General features: G+C 37.0%; 1 protein-coding gene across 1 annotated transcript; it reads left to right on the top strand.

Annotated features, from left to right (window-relative positions):
* The first annotated feature begins 595 nt into the window (after window positions 1–595).
* Window positions 596–10346, top strand: frg1 (FSHD region gene 1). Its single transcript, XM_037115943.1, has 9 exons — window positions 596–749; window positions 1851–1918; window positions 3172–3294; window positions 5288–5345; window positions 5735–5849; window positions 6656–6760; window positions 6954–7045; window positions 9278–9388; window positions 10177–10346. Exons 1-9 carry the CDS (start codon window positions 691–693, stop codon window positions 10211–10213), a joined length of 768 nt encoding a protein of 255 aa, XP_036971838.1. The 5' UTR covers window positions 596–690; the 3' UTR covers window positions 10214–10346.
* Window positions 10347–12051: the final 1705 nt, after the last annotated feature.

Here is a 12051-nt window from a genome sequence, read left to right as displayed (position 1 = left end):
AACAAATGCTGATTCTTCCGACTCTGACCTCAATCCTAGTATATGTTATAATAATGAATGATTAATGATCTGCTATGATTAAATCTGATAAATGAAAGAAACATTTAGTGATGCACGGGGTGTCAAAACGTCAGCAGTCATCATTCTCTCCTCTCTACAACTTGACCGTGTTTTAGACTAGCTTTGATATTTAAAAATCACCCAAAGGTGAACATTAGGATAAAACACTGTTAGGATATGACTGTGTGCTCATGTCTGCCTGGATATACCTCTAATTCATTCTGAATGGAGCTTCAGTATTTGTTGACAGGTGATGAAATATAATCCCCAAATTTACTTTAAAGTCAGCAAAATAAGTGCAAAAAAGGTTTCAACAGCAATTACAAACAATTTCACCAATTGCTGGAGATATTCTGTGCAGGGCTGTCAGATTACAGTGTTATAGTGACTGTAGTGTTGCTTTAAGGGCTACAGGTATCTCTATTTTAAGTCAATTTAATATTATGTAAGTGTATTTAAGTATCATATGCATGATTTCCCTGAGTTTTAAGTAGGTAGTGGGATAGTTTTTGGTCCGATTGTTTCAATTAAGTTTGGATCCGATGTTCAGTGTGCCTCCGCGGCCACCGTAGTTGCCGACTGCAGTCAGAAAACACTATCCAGTAGCCGTGCTAACTACTGGGTGAAGCGATGGCTGAATATTCTCGCGTAAAATCAACCAAACTGGTTTTAAAAGGTCTTAACAAAGGGTAAGTGTGTATTTTACTTAGCATCATTAACCACGACTTGCTGAAGTAGTATTCGCAGCTAACTAACTAGGTTTGCAATCATTGTTGTGCTAAAGCTAGCTAACGTTAAGGCTAATGCGTCAAATGTCCATTGCTGCTCAAGCTCACTGCGTATTTTTGATTAAACCCGTTTGTATGCAGATATTTGTCCACTTAATCATCAGTTTGTGTTGAATCAAAAAGACTGTCATCTACTGTCATGTAAAAGGCTTAAATATCACACTCACAAGTTAGCTGTAGCTAGCTAACACGCTAGCCCCCCTTGCCTCCTGTTCTTTGGTTAGCCATTAGCCAAACACAACAACTGTGGTCCAACTTTAAAAAAAACTACCTGACTTTGTCCGAATGTAGTTTAAGCAGCAGGTGACTTCAGAAAGTTGAAATATGGTGATTTGACGTAGATAACTGTTATGTTTGTTTATACAGTAAGGTTATGTCAAAGCATATTAGTGTAGACCCAGTAAAAATAGACGACAAATGGACCCATCATTTGAATGGAAAAACAAAAAGCAAATAGGCTACCCTGACTCTTTGTAAAGAATTAGATAAAAGTACTTAACCTTATGTTCTGTTTTACCTCTGAGACAGCTTGCATTAAATGTGTAAAGGGAATAATTTACAAAGTAATAAAGTTAAAAACATCATTCACATTGTTGTTGGACATCACTTTTAAGGTCAGTTTGTTTACTCAGTTTATTCAGAAATCAAAGAGAGTTTGTTTATATGGTTTAGGAAATAAGACATCAGTCACAGAAGACTGAATACTCTTTGTCTTGTGATTAAGATTTCTTATAAACTAATCAGCGCACCTTTTTAAGGTTAACAAGATTCATTCTATTCTAAAGGTACTGAAGCTTCCTGCTCTAGAACCATAATACACAACACCAACTTAATGATCACAATGATTTGTTGTTGATTTTAGGTCCTCACAGTTGCATTATCAAGGAAAATGTATTCACTTTCCTCAAATCAGCTGGCCCACCTGCAAGGTTTAATTAAACATTTCACAAGCTCATTACAAATGCAGACTGTTTTGAAATGTGTTATTGTGTATTTTCACAGGAAAAAGAAGAAGCATAAGGACAGGAAGAGAAAAGCTGAAGATGAAGAACAAAAACCTGATGTTGTTGGTAGGTATACGGACTGGACTTCTAAATTTAACAACCCCACGTTCCAAAAAAAAGTTAGGCCGCTTATTAACACATAGATAAAAACAGAATGCAATGATTTTCAAATCATTTTCAACCTGTATTCAATTGAAAATATTTTTTATGTTCTGACTGTTGTTTTTTGTAGATATATTCTTATTCTGATGCCAGTAACGTGAATATCATGATTAGGTGTGGAAGTGGTAATATCAAAGGGCATAAACCAACATTGCCCGTGACCCTTGATCCCCAATGCACTGCATTAAAAACAGACACAGTTGTACAAAAGATATAACTACATGGGCTTCAGCAGTTTGGAAAACAGTTGTCCGTAAACACAGTTAGAGCTGCAACTACAAATGTAAGTTAAGCTTCCACCTTGTAAAGCAAAAGCGATTCATCAATAACATCCAGACACTCGGTCAACTCCTCCAGGCCCGAGCTCGTCTCACATGGACTGATGCAAATTAATACATCAGCATTGCAGTTTTTGGAAACGGTAGACGACATGTCTTTCGGCCTAAGGAAGACACAATTCCATACTGTTGAATATGTGCGGTAGATTATGAAGCACAAAATCGACAGCAGAGATCCTGGACTGTTGAGCAATTGAAGTCATACATCAAGCAAGGAGGGGAAAGAATTTCAGTTTCAGAAAGTCAATAATTTGTGTTCTCACATCCCAAACTCTCAGTGTTAAAAGAAAAGGTGATGTAACACAGGGGTAAAAAATCTCCTGTCCAAACTCTTTTGAAAGGTGTTGCAGCCATTGCATTGAGAATGAGCTTATAGTTTAAGTTTGAACATTGTCTTTGCACTTCATTTGATTAAATGTAGGCCAAAAAGCTTCGCAAATCATTCAGTTCGGTTTTAATTTATGTGTAATGCAGCATCCCAGTTGTTTTTGAATCTGTGTTGCAGACCCCAGCCAAATTTTATGTCCCATTAACCTCTCATTAAGAAAGTGAATGTTCTTGTAGCACGTACTGTAGATGTATGAGACAATAAGGGTGAGATAAGTTATTTTTTATGCTCTTTGCAATATTATAAGAGGATGCAACAACAGATACAACAGCCTGGAGCCTCTTCATAGAACTAATCCTGCTGTAATGTCATTCCAACTGTTTGTCATAGAGTTTAGAAACAAAACTGTATTTCTGCTGCTCCAAAAATTGACCTCGGAGTGGATTCTGAGCCTTCATGTCACAGCTCTCAACTTGGGGTTTTCTCACCAGGTGGTTGGTGGGCTGTCAGCAGCTTTGGGGAAATCACTGGAATGATTGCCATAGAGATGCAGAACAACTCATACATCCACGCTCTGGACAGCGGGCTCTTCACAGTCGGTGCGCCACACAATGGTAAGAGGACACGTTGGAGTGACTTCGGTATGTCACAGTCATTTCAAACATTTGGTTTTGTGCATGAGAACTGCTGTGTTGACGCTCCAGGTCACATTTATGTCTTTGCACTCGGTATAATTGCCAATCGGATCGGATGCCAGTCTGCACGATCAGATATTGCAAAGATTTCAGCTATTAACTTTTTAATTCCAGGAGCATTTCTGAACCAGAGAAATACACACTTTGGAAGTCTTTTTTTTTTTTTTTTTTTTAAATTAATGTTATGTTTTGTTGCAGAACAAGATAATAATAGTCTTCACTCATTGTCTGGCCAATGATTTAATATTGTACTTCAAGCTGAATTTTATACCAATGTTACTGGACAACACCATTTTCAGAATGGTGTTGTCCAGTTAATCAATTCAAACAAAATTACTAATCAAGGTCTTCATTTCAAAAGTTTTAATCTGGGCTGCAATAGTTAATTTGATAATAAGTCAATCAAGAGCAAAATAATAAGCAGCGATTAGAATAATCCAATAATCACTTTTCAACATTTATCAAGCACTTCATTTTTTTTTTTTTTTTTTGTTTCTCTGTTTGAGGGTGACGCTTTTTCTTTATCATTTACATACTAATATTGGCACAAATCATTTGTCATTATGATGATCAGTGTCACCCAGCCTTACCAACGATAATGTGTGTAGCACAGGAGAAGAGATTGGGACTCTACCTGGGAGAAATTGCATAATAGCATCATAATGAAATAATAGCACCACGAAGGATGTTAGCTGTTTTAGATGAAGATGCAATTCTAATTTTTAAGGTATCGTTTACTGTATGCTCCAGGCGTTGTGTGGATGAAGTCTACAAAGCAGTAAGTGTTTAAGTAGTAAATCCATACACCAGACAGAAAAGGGCTGAACAGGGGTTGAGTTGAGTTGAGGGTAAGGACAGAGCTAACTCAGAGCTTTCACTCACTTCTGCCTTCAGGCACTTCTGCGGAGTGGCGCTCATTCAGTCACTACAAACAATTAATTCAGCCCACGTTTTGTGAGAACCAGTGAAAATGGTTGGGAGATCTAAACATCCCAATTCCCTACGTGGCTCCTCATCCCCGGCATGCACATAAGCTCGTTTCTAGGAGATGAAAGAGGATGCGAGCTAGCAGTATAGAAACAGAGATTAGAGATTTCCCCCTCCTGACTGGCTCGTCTCCACAGGAGCCACGCTGTAGATGATGCAGCATTTCAGAAAACTGAAAAAGATGTCCACATTCACCTGCAGGTCAGAGGAAACACACTGATGTTCTGTTAGCTGACTCTTAGTGTCACCATCTGACATATTTCAAAGATAATTAGCCTTTAGAAAAAGCATCTTATGTCACATTTTACCTCGAGTTTATTAATGCTTTACCCGTTAGCGTCTCGCAGGCTCTGCGCTCCCTTGACCTGAGCCCTGTCTGAAGCACTACAAATTATGCAGAAGTTTGATTTATTTTAAAGGTCAGGAAGTGACCTAATTACAGGCAGATCAGTTTTGGGAAATCGTGAAGAACCCAAGAGATGTTAGTTTAAAATAAAGCAAGCATTTAAATGCAGCACAACAGTTCGTTCCATGTCTCATTGCTGGTGAATTGGACCCAGAGCAGCGCAGCACTACCTAGCCAGGGGGTTTGAATTATTAATTACAAGAATGCATAACTAAAATGGGAGGCAGCTCTCAAGGAACTTTGGTGTGAGAAGAAATTATGCACATTTTAATGTGGCACTAATTGCAATAACTGTTACAAAGCAGTTAATTAAATACTAAATTGTGTTTTATGTGGAAAAAGCTGAAAGATCAATGTCCAGAATTGGGTTACAGGTCAAACTTATATTAGAGAAATATTCAAACAAAACACAACAAAAAATGGATTGTTTCTGTGTATGGACCAAAATGAAGACATTGGCAAACAAACTCTAAAAAACATCAGATCTTTTAAAGGCAAACATTGTTTGATATGTTTCAGAGGATGAAGGACCCGACCCTCCAGAACAGTTTACTGCTATCAAGGTGTCAGACTCAAGGTGAGAGCACAGAGACAAAACACAGTGTATTTGCATCCACAGATATTGCTTCACCAACAGATTTAATACCAGGCTTCTGCAGGGCCTTTTTTATTGTGTGGAGATGTACAAGAGTAATTTACCCTTCCATGAGCCCCTCGAGCCTCTCTTCGTGGAGGACTGGAGCGATTCCTTCAGTTGTTGGATCTCGGGTGAACTCTGCTGATTTTATTTAACCTTTCCTGTCATGAAGACAAAGCAACTCCGTATAGCCACAGAAGCAACACATATTGGCTTTTCCAATAAACATCAGACCAGCCTTTTTTATGTTTTTCTTTTTTTAAGGCGTTGTAAAGGTTGTGGCAGTGCACACCACTGAAGAATTAATTTGGTCATTTTTGCTGTTGCAGGATAGCCTTGAAGTCTGGATATGGCAAGTACATTGGTATCAACTCTGAGGGTTTGGTGGTGGGGCGCTCTGATGCCATCGGCTCCAGGGAACAATGGGAACCAGTCTTTCAGGAAGTGAGTTGAATTTCATGTAGTTTGTCTTTTCCCTGGGTGCGTACGTACATGTGACCCTTTTGGCCAGCAGGTAAATTGGCATAACAGAGAAACAGGTCTCAAATAGAGGGTTGTACTGGAGATGTATTTCAGGTTGCCTGATATGTATTTTTATTTATTTATTTATTTTCAGCAATTACAGCAGTTAGTTATAACCAATAAATACCTACTACTCATGGCTGATACCTGTAGTTTAATGCACACCTGAACTTAAGAAAGGCTCAGATGTATAAAGCAAAGATGGACGATTAAATATTCCATTACTAAATGGATTTAAGTTAAAACTCTAACCCTAATATATTATGAATTTATTATATATTATTAATTATTATATATTTTTAAACTCATTAAAAATGTATTTGAATCTATATATTTTCTTATTTCTAGTGATGCCCATATGATTAACTACAAGTGCCTGAAAATGTTTAGAATATAATATTTTTTTTGCACATCATATAATAAGGGACCGATATTTTAGACTGTCGCGCCTCGCCTCGTGGCTGCCTGGAGTTTAGCCCGTGAGAGATAACGGTTTGTTGTCGTCAGGAACAGCTAATTCATTATGCAGAATGCATCTTCCTTATCACTGTCGCGCACTGCTCGCCTTGATGCTTTGTTGAACCTATAAACAACCTGCCCGGCACAACCTTGAGACTCTCTTACATCAAATATCAGGCAACCTTTCATGCCTGTCACAACAACCAATCCCACCGCAATTCTATCTAATCTACTGCCTCCTCCACTGTCTTCTTTCTGTTCTGCCTCAGGGCAAAATGGCTCTCCTGGCAGCAAATAGCTGTTTCATCTCCTACAGTGACAGTGGGGACATCGTGGCTAAGAGCAAGACAGCAGGGGATGACGAGATGCTGAAGGTGATGTGTAAATTGTGCCCTTCCACAAGGATGCATGTTAATCCTTTCATTTTAAGCTTGCAATCTCTGTGGGGTCCTGACAGTGGCGATGGAAGGGGTAAATGTTTGTGACCTCGCTACAGGGGGAGTTCAAGGTATTGATATTTAATGCAAAACTTCTTTCTGGTGTTTTTGTCCCCTGAATGATGAACAGATCAGATCGACTGCAGAGCGAGAGCCCAAGCGTAAAGATGACATTGCAGAAGAGGACAGGGGCAATGTGAAGTCGTGTGAGGTCAACTATGTGTACGTAACCTCTGCTCTGATTACTTTAGCTCCGACTTAACATGCAGGCAGCCCGATCAATAACTAATGAAGGAAAACCCATGTTGGCTTCTCTCTGCATTAAACTTTAATATTCACTGTTTGTCACCATCTTCTAGGCTCGTTAGTGCCGCTAATGTGCGCACATTACAGCGTGTGATCAACTCCTTTCTGACAGTATGTCTCCAGCTATAGTTTTACAAACATGGCTTTTAGTCCTGGACTTGACGTGGTTAACAAATTAATTGTCGTATGTGTGCGAATGTCACCAGATGCATGAAAAACGCTCTACAGTCAACATGTTTACACAGTGTGTAAATCACACACAACATTAAATTCATGCAGATACAAACAGGACAAATAAACACAATCCAAACAGTAATTAAAATGAAATAAATGTTCTGCATCGGTTGGGTGGGTGGTCATCAGCAGGATTACACAAAAACTACTAAATGAAACGTTGCGAGATAGATCAATAATGCATTGATCTTGATGATAAAAATTGGGCTTGTTTTAGTGGCTGGTATCAATTTGATGCGGATCCTTGTGCTGACGATCTTAGATTATAGTTGTGTTGTTATGTTTTGTATATATTTATACACAGCTATCAAGTTTGATATTGGAATAGACTTGGTTGATAAAGGGGACTGTTGGGCTTTGGTGGAGGTATGTGTCGTACTGAGTGCCATTATAGTTTTTGAAAATGTTGTTAACAGCTAGTAGATTTGACGAGAAGTTTCTCAACAGAAGGTCTACTCACTTTGTGTTTCTGAAGCTCTCAGTCAGATCCTTTGGCCTTTCTCAGCAGATGAAATGCTCAGTTGTCATTAGAGATGTTGTAATCATGTGTGTCCCTGCACATTATGAGCCTGGAGGGAATTTTATCTTTTAAATACTGGGTAGAATTTAAAAGAGTTTTAAAGTTATGCCCGTGAATTGTTCCACCCCTATTGTTTTAGTTGTTTGCCGTGATTTTATGTAAGTGCTATTTGTCTTCAAGCTGTTGTCACATTGTATCAATAATTACACCTCATGTTTCACAACAGCTTGACGTTTTACGTTTTTAAGTAACACACCTTTCAGCCCCATTTGATAGAAGTGCCAAAGCACTTCAATCTAAGTGAGGACAAAAACAGTGATTTTCTTCCCATTATCTACACATTGTGTTGGTGTGCACCGATAAGATTCTGACAACAAAATCACATCCCGAGATAAGAGAAGAGCCTCATCAGTCCTGCGCCTTTAAAGATGCGATTGATGGTCTGCTGTTGTGTAGGATGAGGGAGCAGGCAGCGCTACATTTCAGCTCCCGATGCTGCAAGTGTTTTATATACGGCCCGTCTGCGGCCTATTAAGTCCCAGGCAATACGTCTGAAGCTGTTTTTTGTTTTTTGGGGGGTTTTTTTGCTTGGCATGCTTTGGCTTGTGTTGCGGCTCTGTTATTGTTTTGGATGAATGCTGGGGAAATGGACTCATCATGTTGACATGTTGATAATGGCTGCCCTTGAGCCTGTGTCTTGATGTAGTGTTTAGCGTCTAAAATGCCTTTCAGGATGGAATGCAGCCTGGGAATCATAAAACACAGGCAGAGCGAAGAGAAACTAAATATCAAGGAAGTTTCTGACTGGGTGCCTCTGTTGTTTATGGCGCTGTTGTGGTAGATATTTAAATATATTGTTAAGATCACTTCTGTTAGAAAAACAGATTACTCTAAGCTCTCCCTTGCACATTTAAAATGTTCATGAAGGTTCACACTGACAGTGGGAGGATGAATTCCTCTCAGCCGATAAAACAGTGCGGTGATACCTCGCTAAATGTCTGGCAGGGCTTTTTTTATAAACATGCATAGTTTAAAGCTGAAATCTTTATTATTAAAGAGGATATTCCTTCACCCTCATTAATAAATTCCACTGTTATCCCTGATAAAACTTTCAGCCTCAGCCGAATATATGAATATGTTAATTTGTGGCAGCTAGTCAGATTAGCCGTTCATCTTATTGGTATTTAGCAGCCACTGTCAACATTCAGTGCCTTAGTTCATTCTTGCGCTCATTATCAGGATATTTTCAAATATTTAGCGTCTCTGTGTCAGTTCTCAAAGGAGGATAAGTGGTGAAAATGTCAGTGTTTTTGTGTGTTAATGGAGAGGACTGTCATTTACCTTTTGCACATCGTTTTGTAATACCCTGATTGTTGCTGTTGTTTGAATTATAGGAAGAAGTTTCAGAGTTTTCAAGATCGGCGGCTCAGGGTTAATGAGGGCGACGCCTCTGCACTGAAGAAAGCCAGAACAGATGGGAAGTTCCACGAAGAATTGCTTGACAGGTGTGAAAATAAGCTTGTTCAATATTATTGTCTTTTTATCACACTCTTCCTTTAATGTTCTTTCATGTGTAAAGGAGATTTATTCAAGCAGGTATTAAAACCAAACTGAGCCATTTGTTTTCACTCAAATTTGGGCTTAATTTAGAATGCAGTCCAATCAAAGACAAAAAAAAAAGTAATCCAGTTAAAAAGTTAAGCTAAAACTGAAAGCTTGAGTGAAAAGGAAATTCAAAACGTCGATAGCTTTACATTTCTAAAGTAGGTTTCTTTATTGGAGTGTTTTTTTTTTTTTTAAATTGATCCAGACTAAAATCATACATAAAAGTGTTATGCTCAGTCCAGTTGGTCCAGCCACCATTCATCTTTTAATGTTTACTTTGCAGCAGGAGATGTGTTACTTAGATAAATGAAGGCTCAAAGGCAATTAGCTCCGGGAGCCTTGTTCTGCCATTATAAAGAACTGAGAAACACATTCACATCATCACCCTAGCACTAGTAACAAGTGGGATATGTGAGAATTTATGCAAGCTGTCATATGTGTTTGTCAACAAGAAGCAACAAACAAAGCTGCATATTCACCAACTGTGTTAAATAAACTATTATCAGTTATTTATACCAACACAGTTCTATCTTTATCATTAAAAAGTCAGTTCATCTGTGGTTGTTTTTTCAAATTCTTTTTTTTTTTTTATTTGGGCGTTGACATTGACGTAATGATAACAGATAATTGATTGATTGAACACAGTACTGACACTGAACGTAACGTTGTCTTCTTGTGTTTTTTACAGGAGAAGCAAAATGAAAGCAGACAGGTACTGCAAGTGAAGACTCAACTTTATAGATCACTGCCATCATGTCTATGTAAATGTCTTGATTTTATAGATTTGGCCGTTTGTGCTTACATTTATGTACTTTTTTTTTTTAAAGTATTTTTAATAAAATAACATGGTCAAATCAGTTTTGTTGGTGGTTGTGATTCATCCTCATGGTGACATTTACGGAGTGACCCATTTAACTGTTGTGTGTCAATGATTCACTTTGCTGTACTGTGGAGCAGCTGCTTGTTAAACATGGATTATTGGACATCATGCTCACGTTTTTAGAATTACTCAACCAGACTTTGTAGTTGTCAGTGATGGAATATAAATAAGCAATTTACTTAAGTACCTTACAAGACCAAGAAAAACAAAACAAAACAATGGATCAAACATCAGTAAAATCAAACAGCAATAGTATACCATCAAAGTTCAGTCAATAACAAGTTATAAAATCATGATTTAAAGAAAAAAAAGTCAGAATCAGACAGTATGCCAGTTTGTTCCAAGTGTTTGGAGACAGGATTTTGAATTTCTGGTGTCTAACCGGAGAAAGTTCCAAAAGCGTGGGGGAGAGCAGCTGAAGGTTGTCTGGACCGTGTGGTACTCAAGCAGACAGGTGGTGTAGTAAGTTTGATGGCAGAAGATGATCTGAGTCTGTGAGGATCTGTGTGTGTGTGTGTGTGTGTGTGTGTGTGTGTGTGTGTATATATGTATATGTATATATATATATATATATATATATATGTATATGTATATATATATATATATATATGTGTATATGTTTATGTATATGTATATATATATATATATATGTATATGTATATATGTATATGTATATGTATATATATATATATATATGTATATGTATATATATATATATATATATATATATATATATATATGTATATATATATATATATATATATTATATGTATATGTATATATTATATTTATGTATATGTATATATATATATATATATATATGTATATGTATATGTATATGTATATGTATATGTATATATATATATATATATGTATATGTATATATATATTTATATATATATATATATATATATATGTATATATATATATATATATATATATGTATATGTATATGTATATATATATATATATATATGTATATGTATATGTATATGTATATGAATGTAATATGTATATGTATATGTATATGTATATGTATATAATATATATATATATATATATATGTATATATATATGTATATATATGTATATATGTGTATGTATATATATATATGTATATATGTATGAAAGGGTTCAGGAAGATACAGAGCAGCAAGGTTATGAAGGGCCTTTAAAGGTGAGCTTGTTCCATTGCATTTAAGAAAAAGCAAACAACTCCACAGCCAAAACTTGGCAACTCACATCAAAACAGTCTAGATAAATCTGTGACAATGAAAGACAGAAAAACAAAATGTCATCGTATTTGTCCTCTTGGGTTTTTTGTTTTTGTTTTTTGCAGCTCTTTGGGTTTCTTTAAACTTTTGTACATCTATATCACTGTGAAATGTAACAGTTGTTTCAGAGAAGTTTAGAGGTGATATTAGTCTTGGTGGAGCCAAACATATCATAAACATTTAGCAGATGCTTTTGTCCAAAACAATTTGCCGTAATTCATACATACATTCATATATTGATGGTGGTGGCTTCCATGCATGTTGCTGACCAGCACACCAGGAGCAGTTTGCCCAAGGACACTTCGACATGCAGACCAGGGAAATCAAACCGACGGCCTTCAGATAACAAGACGCTGACTCAACCCCGGAGCCACAGCTACTCCATAGAGTTATGGAACTGTTTGCTATA

Source organism: Acanthopagrus latus, chromosome 1 (genome assembly GCF_904848185.1).
Source record: "Acanthopagrus latus isolate v.2019 chromosome 1, fAcaLat1.1, whole genome shotgun sequence".
Lineage (NCBI taxonomy): Eukaryota > Metazoa > Chordata > Actinopteri > Spariformes > Sparidae > Acanthopagrus > Acanthopagrus latus.
This window is presented reverse-complemented; position numbering and strand designations above follow the sequence as displayed.

What these genes read in the sequence shown, in the direction of transcription:
- frg1 (XM_037115943.1), top strand. Translation starts at nt 691, where the DNA reads ATGGCTGAATATTCTCGCGTAAAATCAACCAAACTGGTTTTAAAAGGT. An exon ending in ACAAAAACCTGATGTTGTTG is followed by an intron (nt 1,919 to 3,171) that starts GTAGGTATACGG and finishes TTTTCTCACCAG; the next exon opens with GTGGTTGGTGGGCTGTCAGC. An exon ending in GGGATGACGAGATGCTGAAG is followed by an intron (nt 6,761 to 6,953) that starts GTGATGTGTAAA and finishes AATGATGAACAG; the next exon opens with ATCAGATCGACTGCAGAGCG.